At 39.6% G+C, this 26,064-nt stretch overlaps 1 protein-coding gene across 1 annotated transcript in view; it reads right to left on the minus strand.

Annotated features, from left to right (window-relative positions):
• The window catches only part of ZNF407 (zinc finger protein 407), a 380,108-nt gene that overhangs the window by 127,250 nt on the left and 226,794 nt on the right, over positions 1-26,064 (minus strand). The window contains exons 6-7 of the mRNA XM_018039541.1: positions 25,180-25,263; positions 16,829-16,949 (exon numbers count right to left, since the gene is read on the minus strand). Of these exons, the coding sequence (XP_017895030.1) occupies positions 16,829-16,949; positions 25,180-25,263 (205 nt within the window). The remainder of the gene's footprint in view (positions 1-16,828; positions 16,950-25,179; positions 25,264-26,064) is intronic.

Genomic DNA, 26,064 nt, shown 5'->3' on the forward strand with positions numbered 1-26,064 from the left:
TCAAACAGTCTAAAAATGAGACAGAGACAGTGAATTCTCTTCCTACCACAGCCTGGATCACCACCCTCTTACCCCAGACCATGGACACAGAATCACTAACTGCCCATCAATCTTTTGGGAGAACTAACAATTTTTTTTTCAATGCACAAACACACTGTATCTTCTTCTCTACCTCCTTCCTGTATGTAAATCTGTTGGCATAACACGTGTTGGCATCTTACTTTTTTCACCTAACAGCAGGGCATGGGGACCTCTCCACATGACTACATAAGAGCACAGCATCCTTCCTGACATCTCCCTTCCTCCGCCACCCTACCACTCCCTCCCTAGGCTTCGCCTCCTTTCCCTCCTTTGTTAATAGCTACACAGAACTTCCTGGTAAGGACAGAGAATACCACATTTAACTGATCCTCTACTGATGAGCATCTAGGTCATTTCTGATCATTCACTAGTGTAAACAAGTTTGTGATGAATAATCTAGTGTAAACAAGCTTGTGATGAATTCTCTTGTGAAACTTTCACTTTCTCAGGATGCCAAGAGAATGTCACAATGCCAAGTGGAATTGCTTCAAATGTCAATGGGCATATGCTTTTGTGGTTTTGATCAATGCTGCCAAATGGCCCTCCAGAGGAGGTGTAGCAATTCACACTTCCACCAACAATGTTTTAGAGAGCCTGTTTCTGCACAGTCGTGCCAATGTAGTATGTTGTGTTACCAAACTTCCAGGTTTTGCCAATGTGGTGGGTGAAAAATGACAGCTTGAGGCAGGGTTCAATTTCCAACTTTTAACAGTTTTAATCTGCATTTATCTTCTAATGAATAAAGTTGCTTCAAATATTGCAATTCCATGTATATTATGCTTCCTCTGTACCATTTTCCCATATTTTTATGAGTTGTTTTCCTAAGGGTTGTTAGTCACTCTCTTATACATAAGGGAGGTAAACTCATTTGTCTATGACAGAAGTGGTAAATATCTCTTCCTTACTTTCAGTTAGACTTTTTTTATAGTATCTTCAGTAAAGTAGAAATGTTTTATTTTGTTCATCTTTTGTCCTGTGACGTTCTTACTTAGAGGTCATAAGAGGATTGTCCCAAATCAGTTCTAGTACTTGAATAGTTGCATTGTTCCACTAAGTATTTGAGTCCTTTCAAAATTCCCCTAGAGCATGGTGTAAGTTGTGGCTCCACACTGCTCGCCAGATCTCTCACTGACTTGAAGCGCTATCTCCATGAATATCTAATTTATTTGAAGCTAAGTCTGGATTTTCTATCCCAGTCTGCTGGTCTGTCTTGCACGTGCTCATCCATCGAAATGACCCAGGCTGCACAGGACTCATGTCTGATACAGTCCATCCACCTGTGTTGCTCTTTCTCCTCCCGGGTCACCAATTCTCCCCCAGGCCATCAGGTGAGCTGACATGGTGGATATGGAGAGTTAACTGTGGAAGCGGAGAGACCTGGGCTGATAATAAAATAATATCACTAAGACACAATCAGGTAATTTCTGTGTATTTAGCTAATGTGTACTGGTAACATTATCTTAATATTGAAATGCAGAGAGAGCAGGTACAGACGTCACACGCTAATGTAAACATGGATCCCAAAATTGCTTCCCCAAGAGAAGCCATGTGTCTGCCTCACCACTCCCAAACTTCTATGTACGAAATTCACCACTATCTTGGTCTCCTGTTAATAACTTGGCAAGTTATGTACATAACCTGACATTTAAAAATTCTGAAAGTTCTGTTTAAAGAAATACAGAATTTTTTTTAAAATACTTTGCCTCTGACACTTTCAGACCATGAGGTATTTTGTTGTTTTATGCTAATAATATACGTGTCTCATAAGGCTGTCATGAAGATTAAGGTAAATGACATTAAACAAGTTTAGAAAATACAGGAAGTGCTCAATTCACTGTTTATCACTACAACTAATCTTTCTGTTGAAAGCAATAGAGTTCAACTCTCTGGATCATCATTAGCAATTTACTTACTATTACGAAAGGCAATTTCAATTAATTTAAAAAATAAACCCTGCAGTTATATAGCATTGTATGCCTATACGTTTAGAAATGCACTTCCTCTTCCCTCTGTAGTTAAGTTTCTTTTGGAACAAGTGTATTATAAATGCATAATTATCTAAAGTTCAGTTGAAGGAGGTTTCCACTGTATCATTAAAACAGTAATCCACAATGAATAAAGAATAATCCCATGAAAGGCTTTATGTAAACAAAATTTAAGAAGTTTCTACATTTTTTAAACCAGCAGTATGTAATCATAAACTCACCAGCTCTAAGAAACACTGTGGATTCTCTGAGGAAGAAGAAAATAACACTGTGAGTCCCTGCAGGCAGAGGGCAAGCCCAAGGCAGCTGCTCAGGCTTCCTGCACGATCCACCTAACATGGCCTGAGATACACAACCCTCTGCCACCTAGGTTCCCACTAAAAGACCCAGAAGGGAAGAGCCTGAGAATTTTAGATTACTAAATAGTTGTGCTGGTTAGATTGCTAGAGGTGCAAGAATAAAAAAAATTATATTCCTATGGCTAAAATGGGGTTATTTTATCAACGATGTTCAGCAAACAGGTGAATGTCACTGGGAGTGTTGAACCTGATACATCACCAGGACAGAGAATACAACCCATGTATATGAGGGATAAAGATGTCATTTCAGATCAATGAGGAAATGGTGGGTCACACAACAAATGGTGTTCAGTCAACTGCCTATCACATGAGGAGAGATAACTTATAGACTCTTGTGGTCTTACACCATGCAAAAACAAATGCTATTTGGATTTTAAGGTTAACATAAGGACACTAAATTATTAAAGTGCTAGAAGAAAATATGAAAAATATTTTTATACTCTCGATTGGAAAAAGCTTTCCTGGATAAAATTCAAACACAAACGCCATAAACTGAACAACAACAACAGCCTTTAAGAAACAGAACTACTCCAACATTCCACTTAGTCCAGCATGATGCCTATAGGGTTGCAGTGAAAAGACTCTGGTGGCCAATGTTTCACATATTTCAGTTATACAAATCACATAATTTTTTTAACAGCAGTAACTCTGTGAGTGTTCAGTATGCTACTCATTATGCATCTGAAGAGGTGGTAAAACAGAGACTGTTTCTCAAACTAACTTGATGACAAAAACATTTTCCAAGGCTGAGCCAATGACATCTATTGCTTGAAGGCCATGACTGGTGAAAACTGGCCTTGAGGTCAGCCATACTTGTTGCTTCTTCTCCTCTCACTTGTCATCTGTGGTTCCATGACACTGGTGGGAATCCTGCTCATTGTTACCTTGCCACTCTTTTTATATTGGACCTTTGAAATAAATAGAGCCCTCCCTCACTCTATTTCTACAAACTTATGTCCTTTCAGGGGGATTCCCTGATGGCTCAAGCAGTAAAGAATCCACCTGCCAATGAGGGAGACACGGGTTTGATCCCTGGATGAAGAAGACCCCCTGAAGAAGGTAATGACAACCCACTCCAATATTCTTGCCTGAGAAATCCCATGGACAGAGGAGCCTGGCACACTACAGTCCACAGGGTCACAAAGAGTTGGACATGACTGAACACTGGATGGATGGATAGATGGATGTCCTTAGAGAGTAAGTGTTATTCTCCTCTTTTCTGTGAACTAGCCAGGCTTAGCAAAATGAAATGCTTGGAAACCAGGAAAGGCATGTATATGAGAAGCCTTCAAAAGAAAAGGATCTTTAACAAAGAATAGGAATATAACCTGACTTCCTGCTAAGTCCAAGCAGTTACTGGAATCACACTTGGAGGGGCAACTGAGGAGGCAGAGACACTGAGGAGGTGGAGAGGCTGAGGCGGGAGAGAGGTTGAAGGGCACACAGACACTCGGCAGGCTGGAACCACAGGAAGGCCTGCCCTTACAGAACTTTGCCTGAAACAGTCACACACAAACAATACTACTTTATAATTCAAGATATAAATATCAGTATACGTAGTACTTTACTGTAGCTTTTCTAGTTGAAAGCTTTTCAAACTTAAGGTGATAGAATGGAAAATTTTACAGAACCAAAAATACATTTCACAATCTTTCTGAGAGCCTAGGCCAGAACGTGATTTTACCTGGGACAATTTTATAATGTCAAAGAGACCAAAACAACAACAACAACAACAACAACAACAAAGGCTGGATTTACAATACCCACAGCTTCTGCATGCATGCTTGAGAGCACAGCTCATCCAGGAGGTTTGCAGACCTGACCACGTAACTCACGACATGCCCATAAATTGGTCCATTAGGGGCAGGGGTGGGGCTGCCATAAAATTTTAAATTTCTTAAGTGGCTGAAAGGAGACTACGTCTCTCACAGCTGCTACACCAAGGAGCTGGTCAGTAAGCTACCCATCATAAAGTCAGACGGAGGAGGTGCGACAAACAGTTATTTTTTTGGCCAGAGGGAATAGTGAGCTTCCCTGTCTTTGCAAAGCTCTTGAAAGGCTCTTCTCAGACTGTCTTTTCCTTAAGAAGTTCTCTGAGTTAAGTGTATATTTACAGAAGATTTAAAACACATATTTTATTCACGTTGTTCAATTGAGTCCTACTGAGTAGCATTTCAACCTTCATGATCACTTTTAAAGAAAAACTTAAGAGAATCACTGATGACGAGGGGGCCACTGAGTTTATTTAATAACATATATCCATTTTTACAAAATTGCTCCACATAATGCATTTAAAAATCATAACCGGTTCATTTCAGTCACCGCACACAATGCCTCCCTTTGTCCCTTGTAAGTCTCTCAAATGTCTTATTTTAAAGGAATATATAGCACTCCCGGAAGACATTTCCGCATTCCTATTCCCTTCGGCTCCTGCGAGCCCTTGTTCTGTGTGATAAGGCAATCTCCTCCGGGATCGGTGCCGTGTAGTTTCGCACCACGAGTGACAAGGACTCGACTTGAATAACTGCTGTGCGCAGGTTGTAATTATGTCAGCTGGAGTGTTGAACAAGGGGACTGATTAATGGGAGCCCGGGCCCAGGCGCAGTCCCTATCAAAACCTCCGCGCAGGCCAGCAGTGGGGACGGGTTAAAGCAGAAAGACAAAACATGCTGCATCGTCCATGATAGATGAATTGCTCCAACAGTCTTCAGGCAGATGTTCCGGGACAGTATAATATACAATTACTCTGCCTTATCACTTTCCCAGGGACAATAAAGCTTCCTCCTTCTATAGCTCATGTGAGTGAAGGCAAAATTCGTTTCACTTTTACGGCACTGACTCACTTATCATGGTGCCTTGATTGTGCTTTTACAGCTAAAGCAAACATATATTCCACTTTTAAACCAAAAAAAAAAAAAAAAGCTGTAAGAATAAAGCTGGGGCCTTGTTTTGAATCTCTTTTACATCAGAACACACCATGCTTTAGAAGGCTGTTGTGTTAAAAATGGATGCAAGGAAGGTAGAATATGTCTGTGTGGGTACATAGTTGAAAATAAAGCGCCCATGACAAGAAGTAAGATTTGGATTGTGTAACCTTTACATTCATAGCATTGCTTACACAGCTCATACGAAATCAGTAATTGGGAGGAACACGTAACTTTATGTGTGTGTGTGGGGGTGTGTGTGTGTGGGGGGGGTGTGTGTGTGTGTCTGTATACATGCTGATGTTATCCATATATTTCCCAGGCACACAGATCCTTGAATCTGAGGGTGCACTTTCAATGACACACTTACTCACTGCCACTCCTCTGTCATGTCTTTGAGAACCTTCTTAAGAAAGCTGTGTTAGCCGATAGGACGGAAGCTGCCCTAACTGTTTTAATAACACACTGTAGCCAATGCTAAAATGAACCTACCTCAGGGGCACTATGCTGATCACTTCTATTGCCTTCATGTACTCACAGAAACGGTGCCAAATATTTATGGCAAGATGGCTAGAACTATCTCAATTTGCAAAGGGAAAAGCACTTTTCACTTTTAAAGGTGAAAGACAAGCTAAAACCAAATTCTGAGATGCAGCCATAACCCTCCTGTGGAACTCAAGTTTATAATAAAACAAAGCAGCGAAAATGCCTATAGAATCAAAGGAAACCCAAACAGAATGCGAGTGAATGCAAAAGAAAAGCATACATCAACTTGTGGAGCAATATAGATGACTTATTTCCACTTTTTAGTGGTTTAGTACCACTGACACCAACACTCAGCAGTTATAATATACCCTAAGTCATGAAAACAAATCATGCACCCTATCTCACCCTGCGGAGTGATATATTTGATTCTCTTTCCATGCCATACACACACTAACTCCACTGCCTCATGGTCCTTATTATTACGTTTCTCTTGGTAGGACCATTCCAGTCAAGTTATATGTTTCTAGAAATATGACAATTTGAAGAAGGCAGGGATCAATCTACAATGGGGTGAAACAGAAGTTTTAGTACAAATGGACATAAAGAATATAATTAAAGCTGTGATTGATAAGAGTAATACCATATTTGTGATTACTAATGAAGTCAAACAAATGAAGGTAAAACAAACAGAAAGGGTTGTATATACACATGGGCGTCATCATAGTAAACGCCTGTGAGTTTCCACAGACTTCTGACGTCACTAGAGGGGCCTGTTAGATGTGCCAGTCTTAGAGAAGTCCTCAACCATGAGCAAAATTGTTTAGAGTGAGTCACAGAAAAGAAGACACACTTTAAAAGATGACATTTAGATGACTGTTGGTTAAATGGTCACCCTCAACTGTGCCAAGCAAAATTTTGAATTACATCTAACAGAGCAGTGCAATCTTTTGTGGAAATAAATTCTCTGTAAAAAGCAAATAAAATCCCAGGACTGGGCGTATACGTAGGGGAGAGCAGAGCAATCCCATGACACAATTTCTGTGCTGTTTAATTCAAAACTCTGACCACAACGAATTGAAATTTAGCATTATGCAGTGTCCCCACATGTGGGAGCACTGTCACGGCAGTGGGGCGCAGAGGTTCAGAGGTGTGAAGCTGGACTTCTCCAATGCAAGAGAGAGGCATGGCTGATGCCTCAATATTATTATCAGGCCCCCCGACCTGTCACAAAACCCTCAGCTGACATGCGCCATCTGAGTCGCCAGGTAGAGTTCAGGCACTGCTCATCGTCACTGTTTCAGCTGGCTCCTTCACCGTGGCATGTAAGTATTTAAGTAACATTTTAAAAGCAATCTTAAAGAAGCAAATGAAAACAAACACTCAAATACACCATGACTGAGCTCTCTGCTCTGGTTTCTCCCCACAGCCTCACCTGTGACCACGCGTGTGCTTTCTGTTCCTACCCTGATGCTGGATCTGGGCTCCTGCAGAAAACCTCTGGGAGCTGAGGCAGGTGTCCTGTCCCAGGGGCTCCTTCCTGCTGCCCAAGGTCCCTTCCACTATGGCAGGCTACTGCTCCGTCTCTCCAACACCTGCTCTTTGCCCCTCTGTTTCACCACATTTTCCAAGGGAGATACCAATCGCATCAATGCTTGCAGGTCCATGTACATCAGCACTGACCTACACATTTCCTGGCTTGTTTCCATGTGGGCATCCAAGGGCATTTCAAAGTCATTTCAAAGCCAACCCACACTCGCCATCACTTTGCCAAAGGGGTCTCTCTCCTCCAGGGGTGAGACCCGGTGAGTGACCGCCACTCACCGAGCAGACCCAACTGCGGCATCGAAAGGATGGCGCATCTTTCTGTCACTCGGTCCCCAAAGTCATCCATTTGGTCACCGTGTTCACTGGCCCTCCTAACAGGTGCTGAGATCAGCCTCTCTCTACGCCCATTATGGCTACCACGTTGGTTTAGGGTTAGTCGCTTATTATTTCTGCCTGCACCTTCGCAATCGTCTTTCAGATGTTCTCCCAACTTCTGCTGTGTCCCTCTCTGGCTCCTCATTTGTACTGCAGCAGTGACTATTGCAAAGCAAAATATGAATATGTCAGTCTCCTCCTTAATATTCTCTACTATCTACACACTCACTGCCTTTGGGGTAAGAAGCAAAATACCTGGCATGGACTCAGCTTCCAGGACTTCCTGCCCCCGTCCCCACACAATCCCATGGTCCCTACAATCCAGGCTTGCTGATGGGAGATGATCTAAAACCAAGCAAAAACTATAATTTGGGAGAGGGAAGTGGGGCAGAACTCTACTTTTTATTACAGTAAAGCTATTTGAGGTTTTTAGAACAAAACAAATTTCTCAGATCTAAGTGCCAACCAATTTCTACTTCAAATAATTAAATCTAAGAGATCAACTGATTTATTCAAGCACAAACAAGCACTAAAAACTTATCACATTTTTCCTCTATGGAAAACTCTAATTTGTTTTATGACATTTCATGTATTTCTTAAAAGTTGTAACTCAAGATGAAAAAACAAAACATAAATGAGGAAGAAAGGACTGAGCATATTTAGCCAACATGCTTCTCACAAGCAGGAAAAAGTCAACAGAGGATTTGTGCCACACTCTCTTGATTAACAACAGAAAGATGTGTGAGAGAGAAAAGATGTCATCTTGTTTTTACAGACATTCTTAACCTAAAGCCAAAACATGCACTGGAGCTACCAAGACGGCAGCATCTTATTCCACCCAAGGGCTCTGATGTCTACAAGGCATGCTGGTAGGGAAGCTTGTTCATACACACGCTGCATCGCCACTGCCTGCTCATTCCCAGGTTTTCTTTCTCTTCTTTCCCTTCTTTCTTTCAGAATTTTTTTTTAGCAGTCCCTAGAGGGGCAATATTTCAGAATTCGTTGAAACAAAGGATCCAAAAGCAAAATGAAATAACTAATATCTTGGCATTCTCACTGAACTCATGATAGGTGGTAAAACTGCTACACACCTCAAAGGTATCCTGTTCTATTATTTTCTCTCGACTCCACAACCGAGTTTGTGAAATTCAACCACACAACCAGAAGGGTGTTCCTAATGTTCTTCCAACTGTTATTCTAGATAATCCTGGTGATTACAGAGTTTTCCTAACAAGCTTATGTTGTATGAGCCTCTACTGCCGGGAGATATAGATAGTTACACTGTGAAGTGTTTTGTTGTGTGATAATAGCTCTAGTGTCTGAGGAATAACTTATTATGCAAGAGACTATTGCCCCAAAAAATATTTTCTATTTTTTTCATCTCTAAGGTCTTTCTTTCTACCACAATATATACAGATATATCTAACTACCACCCGAGGGACTGTCCATAGTAATTCCTTGTAGAAAGACCATCCCCAAAGATAGCGCTGGTCCCTTCTATAATGACTGGATGTGGGATTCAGAGCCAGCAGGTTAAATAAACATGTTTATCTGGATTCTACTTTAAGAGATAGCAAAGGGAATGTATGGTCACTTTGTGTTCAAAAGGGCTCTTCTAATTAATCTGTGATCTCAATGCCTATTTCAGCTACATCAACAAACAAAACAACTTAAAACTTGTGTGATAAACAAAACAAATTACCTGAGACTTTTCTCCCTTTTAAAGGCATACAAACCAATTTGTAGATTTTAATACTATGGAATCTATTTGTTTTTAGGTCTACAGATTTTTTTTATACTTAAATGAGTTTTGTCAGATGAAAATTAATTTGCCAACAGTAACTAAAGGCCTGTCACAAATACTGTGCTATATTAGCACATAGGCTTAGACAAAAATTTGTAAAAGTCTGTGTTACAGGTGTCTTAGGGAAAACAAGAAAAGTTTGAGTAAAATATGCTACGGATAAAAATAACATTAGATATATACATTACAGAAAATACAAAACCAAATCAAAACTACAGTTAGAGCTATTGAGTTTTTTTTTTTTTAATTTGCTAATGAAACAGAAAATTAGGAGATATTTGCTTGGAAAGAATTTAACTTCTATTGAAATAGAAATGCTAGGAATAAAAAAAAACATTTACATACAGTCCAACTTTCATAATTAGGACAGAAAAACCTTAAAATACAATTATGCTTCTTCTTAGGGAACCCCTCAAAAGATGCCATGGAAACTTACCAGAAACATCTACTTCACGAGAAAGAACAGTATACCTCCAGAAAGTACCACCTTTACACCTGCTAGGAGAATCTTCCTAACCAATATTTACGCTGCCAACAACCGAATTTGGTTCCACAAGCCAGCCATGTACTGACATCTACCTGTGACTCGCTGAACTGTGTGAAGGCGGTGGGAAGGAAGAGGCCCTCCGCCAGGACGGGCACTGAACACACAGCACAGGACATACAGCCAGCTTCCACAAACCGGGGAGTGCCTTGGAATCATTATCCCAAGAGAAGTCTGTAAAGTGACTGGACTGAGGCTTTCAGCCGAGGACATCTGTTTCCTCATTCCAGTAATCGGATGAGCAGTACTCTTATTTTAGAATAGAATAGATCGAACCCAGGTCTTCCACACTGCAGGCGATTCTTTACCAGCTAAGCCACCAGGGAAGAGAAATATAAAGAGAAAACAGACTTGATACAAATGAAATAGTACTGACTGGTATGTTTTATTTATTTCTGTTTGTTTTTTGTGAGAATATTTAAGTTCTACTCTCTTCACTAATTCCAAGTATTCAAAATACTTTATCACTGAATGTCATCATGCAGTGCATTAGCTCTTCAGACCTTATTCATCTGATAACTGAAATGTTTATACTCTTTTACCCACCTCTCCCTACTTTGCTCACTCCCTAGCAACTACTTTTCTGCTATTTTTTGACTTTTTCTTTTTTTTTTAAGATTCCATACATTAAGTGATATCATGCAATACTAGTCTTTCTTTGTCTGGTTTATTCCACTGACAAAAATAGTTTTCAATTTGAATTCTGTTCTGATATAACTAGGCTTTTGGCATCGGTCAAATTGCTTCAACTATAAATTATATCTATTATGAATACTAGATATTTTCATTCAATTATTTTTATGTAATATCATTATTCTTTAAGAACTTCAATGTCACCCAAAAGAAACAAATGCTACCTCTGATTCTTCAGAAAAAGAAACAAGTGTTGTTCATTTTGGTACGTATAATTCCCCTTCTCTCTCGGTATAAATGCTGTTCTGCTACAAAGATGAAAACCTATTTTTTCTCCTTGGTATTATTATTCGGGACAAACCCAAGTTTGACCCATCTACTGCTTCTCCTGCTACTGCCTATGAACCTGCACAGGAAACCAAGAACTGGAACCCTCAGGGAGTCCCCCACAGGGAGGCGGTGATCCCTGCAGAGCATGTCCTCCAGCCAGGATGCTACGAAGGGCAGAACAATGATCCATCGTATGTGAGGCCTTAGCACCTTCTTACTTTGTGAAGCGTAATACACGTGAAATGTTAAAAGGTGTTTTTTTTTGACAAAAATTTTCTAGGACACACACACATATTTCAAATGGTTGTGACAGACACTAAATTCTACCCAGTCCAGTCACATGTGTAAAAACAGTGAATTTGACCATAAGAAACATTAAACAAAGTATTTAGAAGAGTAATAAAAGAGATGTTAGGGCATATCCCAGAAAGCACATTTCTTGTTGAGACTCCACTACTTGGGTCAAAGGCTACATCAAACATTCTTAGCCTGCTCTCATCCAAAAGAAATGAAAACTCTTCTTGAGATCAAAACCTAATGTATTAATGATTCTACGGAATACAAGCCAATCATGTATTCTTGGAATACATGATCTTGGAATGTATTGAATGCATGAGCCAATCATGATCTTGGAATATCAGCAAAGGGTAAGTTAGCCATCAGGTAAGAAAACGAATCAAAGTTTATGTCCAAGTTTAGCAAAGAAAGAGGGGTAAATTGTTAACATGAGGCAGGAATTATAAATTTTATTCCTCAGCTCTATGATATGTCATATTTCTAACTGAAGTTATAATTTCAAATAATAATAAAAATAGTGAATAAAATAAAAAAGTAGAACAGTAAAAAGCTTTTCAAAATGTGTAACACTGGAAGTATTAAGGCATACAGTTGAGGAAAAATCTGTCTTAGGACAAAATGAACAGGTTCCAAGATCAATAACAGAGACGTAGTAAGTAAATGTGGAGAAGGCAATGGCACCCCACTCCAATACTCTTGCCTGGAAAATCCCATGGATGGAGGAGCCTGGTAGGCTGCAGTCCATGGGGTCGCTAAGAGTCGGACACGACTGATCGACTTCACTTTGACTTTTCACTTTCATGCACTGGAGAAGGAAATGGCAACGCACTCCAGTGTTCTTGCCTCGAGAATCCCAGGAATGGTGGGGCCTGATGGCCTGCCATCTATGGGGTCGCACAGAGTCGGACACGACTGAAGCAACTTAGCAGCAGCAGCAGCAGCAGCAGCAGCAGCAGCAGTAAGTAAATGATCAAACTGGTGGAGTATGGCCTCAACTTGGTTTTCTTTAATTTACTAAATGAAATTCAAAGTATAATATAAGACTATTCTTGATATTTTTAATACCGCAGATAGTATTTTGTTATATTTTATGACTTATCAGTGGTTTATACATTTATGGTTAATATGCATTTACTGTATTTTCTCCATAAATCTTAAAAAATGGAAGCCAATGAGAAGGTGAGTTTCATGTAAAAAAAAGCCCAATTATGGCCAACACAGTGCAAGTCATCTAATCTCATGTGAAGCCAGCATCATCAGTGAAACAGAGTATAGCTCAATATTAATAAACTCCATGGGGAAATAAGGACTTACATTATTAGAAAGGGTACTTAGTATAACATATTAGAGTTTTTTCTATTTCTCTCATTAATATAGAAGTGACAGTTAATAGATAACAAAAAACAAAAATATAGAAAAATTTTAGATTGTTTCCAAGTTAATGTAGAAAAAAATCTAAAGATTTCCTATATAAATAATATGGCAGAACAATGCTATGAGTCTAAATTTACACTTCAAAATATTAATGAATACTAATTAATGGTTCAAAAGTTTTGAAGCAATGATGGAATATACTGATCTGTAATGAATTAGAATTTTGGAAAGCTTAGGAAAAGGGTACATGTTTATATCTAAACAGAATGAGATGTCATTGCCTAAATTAATAATGCAAACTTGAAAAATAGCCCCAGGTTCAAAAGACCAATTATAAAATTCTCTTGTAAACAAATCTATATCCACATTTTTCATGAATAATTATAACTACTAGTATTTCTATACTAATGTTCAATTTGTAAAATGAAAAAATATATTTTCTAGTGAAATTTAAATAATACTTTCATTTCTAATGATGGCAACTTACCTGCAAATAAGCACTAATAATGACAATGATAGAAATACTCTACAGGAATAACTTTTATCTATTTATACTAAGCAGAAAAAAATCTAAACATAAAAAAGTATTTAAATATTTCAAGCAACAAAATATTATGAAAAGGCAGTGATAAGACAAATATGACCATATCTTCTCGGGAAATATGTGATCATCTTATACATATTTTTATTCTATAGCAATCACACATACTCCAATTTATTTACCTTGTGAAAGAAGATACTTTCTTTGTTGTTGTGAGGTAGACCTGGTAAGCAGTTTGTTCTTCCTATGCTGTGTAGTTAAAACAGTCTTCATGAAGTTAACCATATGCTCATTTAGAAATCTTATTTTCATCAGTTAGAAAACAAAAAGATCTGCTGAAAAGCCTACATTTCATTCACAGTTCCTAACTTTAAGAGTATTCACATATTTGGAAGTTTTTTTTCACTCCTGGTCAAGTTAACTGGGCTTTGTCCATTTAGTGAAAGTAAATCTAACCATGTACACACAGAAGATAAAACTGTCATAAGAACAGAAACTGTTGAAACCATTTACTTTCAATAACATTCAATTTAAAAGGTTTAAATGAGGACAAAATCACCATTTTATCAAGGACTTACAGCATTTCAAAGGAAATTTGAGAGTGATCACTAGGCATAAATGTCCTGAGTATTAATTCACAGGACAGTAACAACAGTCTTAGAATACACCAGCTCCTCTTCTTGCCGAGCTCAAAGAGGTATGGAAAGGATGGGATCCAGTTAGCGCAAACGCACTGCTCAGTGGAAGTGATGCTGTCTCAAGGAGGTAACTCAAGTAGGGGGACAAGTAGTACAGCCTCAGCCTTGGCAAAAGTATATGATTTCACACCAAGAAAGCCTAACATACTTAGAAATATGTTTCTGCATACAGAGACCCAACCAAAACACAGTACTAACCAGCAAACAAAATTCACACCCCCATCTGGGTACCAACAGCCTGAAATCATACTTCTACAAATTTCCTCCAAAAAAATCATATACTGTGCACAAAGATATAGGTTGAAGTACTTTGGGAGCAAAAACCTGAAAACTGTATGACTGTCAAAAAATTTAATAAAAGTTATTGTTATCAATCTAAATTGAGGCCATGCAAATATTAAAATTATATTGAAAGAAAGTGCAGTTTTCAGACCAGGTCTTTTGAAAGTTTAAGGTAGTTCAGCCATTACCTAATGACTGACTTTTTTTAACTTGAAAAACTGTAGAAAAAAAAAAAAACTCCATCATGGCAAGTATTATAAATAAATTTGAACACACTAACAACCTTCAGGGCACTGAAACTCTTGCATTACCTCACTGAACAGTATCTTGAAATGGTCAGGTCAAGTAAAGCCTACAGCCACCTGAAGTCCCAACCGGAGATAAGAATGAAAACAAGGGCTCTGGACAAGTGACCTCAGTCTGTTCCTACCATACGTCAGCAGCGCTTCTGTAAACTGGTACTCAAACCACATGTCTTTCAGAAACGAGTAAGAGGCTGAAGGACCTTAGTGAGCCCTGAGCGTCACGGAGCCCAAGTTCCTGACTACGCAGCCCTGCTGAGTGCTCTCTCCAAAGTCATAAACAGGACACGGAGGTTAATGCAACAGCAACTGTACGCAATAACTTCTCCCACTGGAAAACTTTCTGCTTATCAAGAGTCTTCTATGATATTTGTCAGTGCTATAGTAAGTGACTACTGCAGAGTGCAGCTCTGAAATCTGTAACGGGTAGATACCACTTTTATCTATTTTATATATGGGGTCTGTATAAGATCGTGTCTAAAGTAACAGTTCTGCAACATAAAATTGTAGTTTGAAACCACAGTTATACAGGATAAATGAAATAAGGTGGTTATACAATTTAAGTGTGAAAATTAAAATTGATCATGAAAGAAACTACTAAAGAAAAAAAAGATTCAAAATTTAGGCATAAAGTGCAGACTGAAAGAATAAAATCCTAACAGCTAAAACTGATAATCACCAACTCAATGGACATGAGTTTGACAAACTCTGGGAGACAGTGAAGAACAGGAAAGCCGGGCATGCTGCAGTCCACAGGGTTGCAAAGAGTGGGACACAACTTAGAGACTGAACAAGAGTTATAATTAAGGGAAACTTTATATAAATTTGTAATTGCTTCCATGTTTTATAGGAAAGGCAACTACAACATAACCTCTTTAATAAAATAAAATAGCATTTAATACAGTGTGCTTTTTAAAGAATTCATATTATCAGAGTTTTAAATTTTCTATGCCTATTTCTAATCGGATCACCATTTTACCAAATTTCAAAGATATTACCAGTTTAGTGTTAGGCAAAAAACAGAACTGACAAAAAGTTGAAGGAATGAATAATTGATGAATGAAATATATCTGTAATATCTCTGTACTATTAGATGACCTTCGACAGAAAACTTAATGCAATAATGAAGCTAATAATAGGGATTGTGGCAATATATTTACTGAATGCACAGGCTACATCTGCAGGAATAACAAAAATCTATGTTTTTACAAAGACAGCAGGTTAAGGTGGAGATTCCAATACGTCATAGGGCAGGCTGCACTGAAGAACTGCCCCCAATACTTCCATTTCTCCATGCACAATGGGTCCATGAGACGTTCAGCCCCACGTTTGGCTGATGGAGGCCCTAGGAAGATGGCCCTTGGCTGAGTGCACACCCCGTGGTGTCTCACAGGCCACAGTGAGCTCGGAGCACGCTCACGGGCTCCCTGCATAGTGTGATCCAGTCGCAACCCCCATGCCCACTGCACTATCCCCCACGCCCTGGCTGCATGGAACTTGTCACAGAGTAAAAGGGTCACCCTCCACTCCTGCCTCTGCACGCCTGTGCCCTGCAGCCTCTGTGAAGTCACTCTGCAACCTGGCAGACGACAGCCACTGGGGCCTCCGCACGTGGATGGAGCACTTGTCACCAACACGCTGTCAGCATGGGAACGCCAAACTGTGCTGAACCACCAGCATCCGTGTAGAACACTCATGTGTCTGAAAGTTCTACATCTCCTAAGCCATGGCTGAAAGACTCTCTACTCCAGCAGGACTGAGTTTGCTCCTTCGCTATGCACTCCCCTGGCCTTTTTAAGTGACACCAAACTCTACAAGTATTTACAAAACATTACAAGATGCCCATTATGCTACAATATCCTTAAAGGCAGAAAACATCTCTTACATTATTTGCACTGTGTAAATGAGTGCCTCACTCACAGTAGCTGAGATGCCACAGGTGTTGAATAATTGATTAATTGGATGGTTCCTTACTTTGAGCAAAGAAAGAAAATCACTTGAATGTCAGGTGCACCAATGGATTAGAAAACCAAAATGTAAGATTACAAAAAATGTAAAGAGAATTTTACATTTTGAAAAAGAGTCACCAAAATTAGGTGGTATAATAAACTCCCAACCTAATATGTGAATCATGTTTAAATCGTTGTAATTCACGCTCACCAAAAAAAAAAAAAAAAATCCCAACAAATTCACTGATGGCGAATTTATAGGATTCTCACCCACCATGATGACGCACTTGATTACGCCTGCTTCACAATGAGTCATTACCTGTAATCGCACCAGGGGCATCTGTAGGGTTTCTCTCCTGTGTGTACCCGCTTGTGCCGTGTCAGGTGAGACTGGGTCGTGGAAGCAAAGTTACACTCGTCACATTTGAAAGGTTTTTCTCCTGTAATAAATCAAGAAGGATTGTACATTCCAACTACAAAAATTGGAAATGAAGAGCTTAATCTGTTATTAACAATTGAAAAGACATTTTTTCCATGAAATTTTAAGATCACACATATGTAGGATTTTTGAACATTTATTTGTAGAGTGAGAACCATTAATTTTTATTTCTCTATTAGAACAGAAGCAAGATATCGATCATGTATTCAAACATAACTTACACAAACAGTAATCTAAATTGCCTAATCTAAACAGAAACATAAAGCAAAGTACTCATCCATATAAAAATATAAATATCTGGTTTCACACTGAAATTTGGAATCCTTTAACACTCTATGTTAAATTAGACCTATTACAAAAGTTTCAGTGAGCTTAAAACCACAGAAAAATATGTAACAAAAATATACTTTGAATATATAGTATAAAACTTAACAAAAATCTTGAAATTAAATAAGAAAAAAACAAAACCAAGCTACAAACTGACACCAATTTAAAAACTTTTAGAAGCTAAGAGAAATTATAATTCACTAAGTTGAGTAAAAGGTAAAGAGGCCTCAAAGAAACATTTGACATAGTATTTAACAGCACCATAAACTTCACCTTCCTTGTATAGACACACCAGTGTGTGTGTGCTAAGTCATTTAGTTGGTTCCGACTCTTCTGGGACCTCATGGACTGCAGCCCTCCAGGTTCCTCTGTCCATGGGATTTCCCAGACAAGAATACTGGAGTGGGCTTCCATTTCCTCCTCCAGGGGATCAACCCAGGGATCGAACCCTTGTCTCCTGGGTCTCCTGCATTGGCAGGTGGATTCTTTACGACTGAGCGGCCACAGAAGCCTTTAGATACACCAGCTTCATCTGCAGACACAGTTCAGCCCTGGGGTGGTTCAAAGGTCTGCTCAGGACTCATGCCTCTCTGACTGATACGATTTTCTCCACATACACAAACTCAAAGAAGTCAGGTCTGATCAGTTTTTATAATTTCACTAGCTACACTGGCTGGTGAGTACCTGAGATGGGGTGATTTCATTTTCATTAGTGTAAATTTAAACTTAAAAACTGATACTGAATTTACCTGTTTAAAAAAATGTTTTAAGTCTGGAACAGCTTGGGAAAGAGAATCTACTTTTCAATATGCGAATTTTATCATAACTTAAACAGAGATAATGAATTTTAAGACAAAAAATTGGCCTCTGCCTTGAGATGTCCTAGAAGTGAAAAATATACACAAAATTTCAAACTCCTGAGCAGGGGCGTAGTCGCATGGGGGGAGATAAAATAGGTAAGAACATTATATTGACTTCATGTTGAAGTGATAACAATTTGCATATATTTGGTTGGATTATTTATTTATAGAATATAATTTCACCTATTATTTTTCCCTGTATGACTACTGGGCAACTTAAAAGATGTGTGAAGCCCACATTACATACAAACTAGAGGAAACTCACCATCTCTTCCCCAAAATCACAGTTGTGATGTTCACAAATGCTCTTGTCAATTGACGTTATTCCCAAGAAACTTTACACATAGGATGGATTAATTTTACAAATGTTCAATACTCCACTTACTTCTCAAGTTTTCATTAATAGTTTTATAAGCATATTAGCATATAGAAAATAAGCGATGAAAGAGCTTGGTTTACAATTGCTCTGCATCTATTCAGCCAGCCAACAGCTCTACGTCTGCTTGAAAATCAGAGTGTTTAGAAATACATCCTACATTCTCCTGTTTGTATGGTCCTGCTCATCAGTTTAGTTCAGTTCAGTTCAATTGCTCAGTCGTGTCCGAATATTTGCGACCCCATGAATTGCAGCAAGCCAGGCTTCCCTGTCCATCAGCAACTCTCGGAGTTCACTCAGACTCACGTCCATCGAGTCAGTGATGCCATCCAGCCATCCCATCCTCGGTCGTCCCCTTCTTCTCCTGTCCCCTCGTAGCATGAAAGTATTTTCCAATAAGTCAACTCTTCGCATGAGTGGCCAAAGCACTGGAGTTTCAGCTTTAGCATCATTCCTTCCAAAGAAATCTCAGGGCTGATCTCCTTCAGAATGGACTGGTTGGATCTCCTTGCAGTCCAAGGGACTCTCAAGAGTCTTCTCCAACACCACAGATCAAAAGCATCAATTCTTCAGCACTCAGCCTTCTTCACAGTCCAACTCTCACATCCATACATGACTACTGGAAAAACCATAGCCTTGACTAGACGGACCTTAGTCGGCAAAGTAATGTCTCTGCTTTTGAATATGCTATCTAGGTTGGTCATAACTTTTCTTCCAAGGAGTAAGCGTCTTTTAATTTCATGGCTGCAGTCACCATCTGCAGTGATTTTGGAGCCCCACAAAATAAAGTCTGACATCGTTTCCCCATCTATTTGCCATGAAGTGATGGGACCAGATGCCATAATCTTCGTTTTCTGAATGTTGAGCTTTAAGCCAACTTTTTCACTCTCCACTTTTACTTTCATCAAGAGGCTTTTGAGTTCCTCTTCACTTTCTGCCATAAGGGTGGGGTCATCTGCATATCTGAGGTTATTGATATTTCTCCCAGCAATCTTGATTCCAGCTTGTGTTTCTTCCAGTCCAGCATTTCTCATGATGTACTCTGCATAGAAGTTAAATAAGCAGGGTGACAATATACAGCCTTGATGTACTCCTTTTCCTATTTGGAACCAGGCTGTTGTTCCATGTCCAGTTCTAACTGTTGCTTCCTGACCTGCATACAGATTTCTCAAGAGGCAGGTCAGGTGGTCTGGTATTCCCATCTCTTTCAGAATCTTCCACAGTTTATTGTGATCCACACAGTCAAAGGCGTTGGCATAGTCAATAAAGCAGAAATAGATGTTTTTCTGGAACTCTCTTGCTTTTCCCATGATCCAGCAGATGTTGGCAATTTGTCTCTGGTTCCTCTGCCTTTTCTAAAACCAGCTTGAACATCAGGAAGTTCACGGTTCATGTATTGCTGAAGCCTAGTTTGGAGAATTTTGAGCATTACTTTACTAGAGTGTGAGATGAGTGCAACTGTGCGGTAGTTTGAGCATTCTTTGGCATTGCCTTTCTTTGGGATTGGAATGAAAACTGAGCTCTTCCAGTCCTGTGGCCACTGCTGAGTTTTCCAAATTTGCTGGCATATTGAGTGCAGCACTTTCACAGCATCATCCTTCAGGATTTGGAATAGCTCTACTGGAATTCCATCACCTCCACTAGCTTTGTTCGTAGTGATGCTTTCTAAGGCCCACTTGACTTCACATTCCAAGATGTCTGGTTCTAGATGAGTGATCACACCATTGTGATTATCCGGGTTGTGAAGATCCTTTTTGTACAGTTCTTCTGTGTATTCTTACCATCTCTTCTTAATATCTTCTGCTTCTGTTTCGTCCATACCATTTCTGTCCTTTATCGACCCATCTTTACATGGAATGTTCCCTTGATATCTCTAATTTTCTTGAAGAGATCTCTAGTCTTTCCCATTCTGTTGTTTTCCTGTAGTTCTTTGCATTGATTGCTGAAGAAGGCTTTCTTATCTCTTCTTGCTATTCTTTGGAACTCTGCATTCAGATGCTTATATCTTTCCTTTTCTCCTTGGCTTTTCACTTCTTTTCACAGCCATTTGTAAGGCTTCCCCAGACAGCCATTTTGCTTTTTTGCCTTTCTTTTCCATGGAGATGGTCTTGATCCCTGTCTCCTGTACAATGTCACGAACCTCATTCCATAGTTCATCAGGCACTCTATCAGATCTAGGCCCTTAAATCTATTTCTCACTTCCACTGTATAATCATAAGGGATTTGATTTAGGTCATACCTGAATGGTCTAGTGGTTTTCCCTACTTTCTTCAATTTAAGTCTGAATTTGGTAATAAGGAGTTCATGATCTGAGCCACAGTCAGCTCCTGGTCTTGTTTTTGTTGACTGTATAGAGCTTTTCCATCTTTTGCCGCAGAGAATATAATCAATCTGATTTTGGTGTTGACCATCTGGTGATGTCCATGTGTAGAGTCTTCTCTTGTGTTGTTGGAAGATAAGAATATTTAATGATGCATACACATTTCATCTGACGGTGTTTTGTCTGTCACTGCAGCCCAGGGCCGTAGTTAGAAGAGACAAAAAGACTTCAATCCCAATTCAGGCTTCTTCATATTTCACTCCCTACCTGGTAACCCCTGAGCAAGACCAGGAGGATAAGACACCAAACACAGAGACAATAGTGAGGATACAAGTAGTTAAGACACAGGTCAGATACTTGGCAGGGTGGCCAATAACCAGTGCTTTCATCGTTATTGGGTTTCTCTGGTGGCTCAGACAGTAAAGAATCTGCCTGCAAGGCAGGAGACCCAGGTTTGATCCCTCAGTTGGGAAGATCCTGTGGAGAAGGAAACAGCAACCCACAGCAGCAATCTTGCCTGGAGAACTCCAAGGACAGAAGAGCCTGGTGGGCCACAGTCCATGGGGTCACAAAGAGTCAGACACAATTGAGCGACTAACACTACACTTCTAAGTCTGTCATAGCTTTCTCTCTAATGAGCAGACATCTTTTAACTTCAAGGCTGCAGTCACTGTCTGCAGTGATTCTGGAGCACAAGAAAATAAAATCTGTCACTGTTTCCCCATCTATTTGCCATGAAGTGATGGGATGAGATGCCATGATCCTAGTTTTTTGAAAGCTGAGTTTTAAGCCAACTTTTTCACTTTCCTCTTTCATCCTTATCAAGAGGCTCTTCAGTTTCTCTTTGCTTTTTACCATTAGGGTAATGTCATCTGCATATCTGAGGTTATGGATATTTTTCCTGGCAATCTTGATTCCAGCTTGTGATTTTTCCAGCCCAGCATTTTGCATGATGTACTTCTGCATATAAGTTAAATAAGCAGCGTGACAATGTACAGCCTTGTCATAGTCCCTTCACAAATTTGAAACACTCCCTTGTTCCATTTCCAGTTCTAACAGTTGCTTCTTAACCTGCATACAGATTTCTCAGGCGATAGGTAAGGTGGTTTGGTATTCCCATCTCTTTAAGAATTTTCCACAATTTGTTGAGATCCACACAGTCAAACTTTTGCATAGTTAATGAAGCAAAAGTAGATGATTTTCTTAACTGTAATAATTTGAAGTTCGTATGAAACTGATATTGTACTGCAATAAACTATATACTGTCTCTTTATGTTTAACTTGACAACACAACAGATTAAACTATGTATTAGAAAACTTAAATAATCTATAAGCTGACAGAGAAAAAATATAATGACCTCAAAATAAACTACATAAAATACCAAGCTTCAGCCACTAAAGAAAGGAAGACTTCAATATGTCTGGGCTCTTGACAGGAGAAGAACTCTGTGTCCATTTACACAGACTACAGTTTATTCAATCTATACATAACAGTTAATCTGTAGCTCACTGATTCTATTACATGTTCAATACTATTATTGGAATATGCCCATCAGTATCTTTTTTTTAATCCAGAAATAATCATTTCTTCTGGAAATTTCAGGTAATTTCTTCAAGAAAATATACTTCAGAAATATAGAAGTTTGTTAGTCTCAATACACAGCTAAATAAGTAAGTAAATCAAACTCAATTTCCAGATTGTAAAATTTGAAAGAAAAGCATACAAATTTTAAATAAGAATTTCCATTTGGTAACATCTGTGAACTGCATGAAATGAGACAGGTGCACTGATTAACGAAAAGTTTCTGATGGACTCGTCAAACTGGTTTGGTGCACCGGGAACTGTCCCTCTGAATTGTCTGTCATTCTAAAGCCAGAAGGATCAATAAACCTGTGAGATATTAACTACTTGAGTGATGCTATCTGTGAGTCCACAGGGCTCCCTGAACACGTCCTGCTGGTGTAACTTCCTTTCCGCCTGGTTCCCTAACCTCAGAGTTCATGGTAGTTTAGATAGTGTCACTTTTCCTCCTTTCTTGGACAAGCAGTAATCCTGGGCACAATAGCCACCAAGGAACAGTCTGCATCTGAGGCTCTGGGGGCAGAGAGGACAAGGACAGCGGCACCAGAGCGGCTGCGGATGGACAGCGGTGCCCCTCTGTGCCACCCATCTGTCAGACAGGCCAGCCCTTCCCCTCGAGTTCGCTCTGCATTCCTTTGGGCAGGCTGGTGGTTATTAAGCCGGCCAAGACTCTTCAACTACACGTGAGGATCTTCTCCTGTGCCCTTGAATCAAGGGGCTCTGACAGGTGATAAAAGTAAATCTCAGAATGGAAGATGTTTTGTGTCGGCCCCCTGGACAGCCTGTATTGCAGTGGGAGTTATTTACACCATTGGGAACGCTTTTGATGCCTACCCCTTTACAAGCTGATTGTAATTTGGGTGGGTACTCTGTGGCAAAAAGGTAAACCATGTCAAGGAGGACCACATCAGAAAACCACAGATTTCCAATGAACCCAGCAAATCTGGCCTTGGAAAAAAGAAAAAAAAGTTGTGTGTTGCTTACATATTATAAATCCAGCATAAAAGCTGAGGGCCTAGACTGAGTTGTAGTAAGCTGTCTGGCTGAAGCAGAGTCTTAAGAACTGACTTTGGTATTAAAGAATCATGTTTGATTTGTGCCACAGAGGCAGATAAATGCCAAAAAGACAGATGCCTCTGTCTGCGAGACATTGTCCTATATGGTATAAAGTTAATAGCAAAGTAATAAGGAGCCTCTGGACCTGACATAAAATATAAAGTTGTGCCTGCTCGATGCAGGTTCATGATCGATCACCTGTAAATGCCTGTGATCACAGCCTCACCAGCCCCCCTGCGGGGGAAGAGGCGGTGCGGCCATGCTGGTAACGGGCGCACAGGGGGTCCACGACCCCCAGGGCCATGCCAGGGCGAGACCATTAGCACGGCAACAGCTCAGGCATCAAAAAATTCAAAACATTAAGAATCAGAAAACCCCACATGAACACATTCTACCATAAACATTCTCGACTTCTCCCAAATAGTAGCCAAGGGTGATTGCCATCTATTGGGCTCTTCCGCCATCTCTTACACTGAATCTCTAAATCACTGGGTTCAAAAAAATGTGATCATACCCCACGACTGTAAACTTAAAACAGAATTTTCTGTTTACAAAGGTTGAGTTTTCAACATTATGTTAACATTGGACATTTTTCAACTCAATAATTTCCCTTATCCCATACAGAAATTTGAAACATATAAACTTACTATCTAAAAGGAATGGCTAGCATTAATTTTCATTGATCTTATAGATAACATAATGGGCATTAAAGTGCCTGTAGTTAACTGTTACATATAACATATCAAGAATCAAAATGCACCATAAACTACGTATTTCATGTATCCTAATTTTATGCCATTTTGAGTATAACTACCAAACTCCACCATTCTCACAGTACCCAGTAAAAATCTAATGCTAAGTTAGAAATTCTATTACTATATGATTTATCATCTAAACTAGAACACTTGTGAGAGTAAAAAGTGGTTTGACTAATAGTTATGAGGGACATCACCAAAACCCAGCACTGTCCCAGGCACATATAATTCAGAAGTTACGTGTAAGATGTATTACAGAATACTGGTAGGTAATCAACTTTAATAATGTTTAAAACTCTTCATCCTTATGTGTTCTTAACCAAAAGTATTTAGTTTATTTTGTTGAATCACTGCAAATGATCATGGAGGGAAAAAAAAATGATTCTCTTCAATGTCCTTTATCTATTTAAGTTGCCTCTTCACTGCCTTCCATTCTTAATCGCAAAAAAATCTGAAAAAAGACAGTCCTACAACCACATGTGCTTGTTCCACCTGGCAGAGGGATTGCTGGCTACAAGGTCAGGTAGTTAGGGAGGCTGAGACACAGGTGGGAAGGCAGGGCTCTAGGTGAGCAGGTGAAAAGCACCTAAGAGGTAGGGTGAGCAGGAACACAGGAGAGACTGACTGACAGGAGGCAAGCGTGAGAGGAAGACGGATGCCCCGGCCTCACAGAGCACCCAAGGCAGGGTCCTGACCACAGAGAAGCCTCTGGAGTATCCTCAGACACTCTTTTCCCTCCTGTTTAACCTGAATTGACAGAGGACACCTGATCCCCCAAACACGCAGTAGGCCTACTTCATAGATATATAAAGGCAGATGAATTAAAATCCTATTCAAGCAGAATTTTCAGTAGACCCTCAAGTATAAAGATTTACAAAAATCGGGAACACAGGTCACGGAGGGCCCGGAACGAACGCGGGGCCCGCGGGCCACGGGGCGGGGCGGCCACACTGACCTGTGTGCTGCCGGCGATGCTTGGTGAGGGCGTGCCGGGTCCCGCCCGCAAAGCCACAGAGGTCACACAGGAACGACTTCTCGCCTGTTGCAACAATAAACAGATGAGGGACTGCAGAGGTCACAGATCATTAAAACATATCTATCAAGGCTTTCAGGGTTACTAATTCCTCCAATCAAATGTTTCCATGTAAATATGTCAAATGGGAATGAAATTACCACTGCGGTTTATTGACTGTGATAAAATCTGAAAAGCACCACTGAACATAATTACATACTTGTCAGACCCATAAAAATTAGCTTTATTATCAATGGAATGGTTTTGTACAACTTCATTTCTGGTAGATGTCTTCCAGATGGGGCTGCTTTATGCACTTGAACAGTTTTTATGCATATCCTGATTTTTTACAATTCCCATACATCTGGCCTTTCTGGGCTGACTAAAGATTGCTTGGAATGGTTAATATACAGTATACATGATTCCGCTTAAATAAAACATATTGAATTTTCTAACAACTGAAGGAGACTGAATTGGTTCTACCTGATCCTGAGTCTTCTTTAATAACTTCCTACTTAACAATATGAATTAAATGATTTCTCCAAATATACTAAAGATCCCAAGGAACAGTAAAATCTACATTACTCAGTACCAATGGCAGTTCAGTGCTGTTTATGTTTCTCGAACTTTCGTGGCATTAAAAAAAGGAAGTCTGGGATTGCTAATGAAATTGTATAAAAACTGCTATCATTATCTTTAATGATAACTCTTGACTGGAAAACTGTTCAACAATTAGAGACACATTTAGTGGACTTCATATTAGTTAAAAATGTATACAAGCTGATTTTTAAACCATTTTACACAAGCTAACATTCTGCCCTGCAGTTT

Source organism: Capra hircus, chromosome 24 (assembly GCF_001704415.2).
Source record: "Capra hircus breed San Clemente chromosome 24, ASM170441v1, whole genome shotgun sequence".
Taxonomy (NCBI): domain Eukaryota; kingdom Metazoa; phylum Chordata; class Mammalia; order Artiodactyla; family Bovidae; genus Capra; species Capra hircus.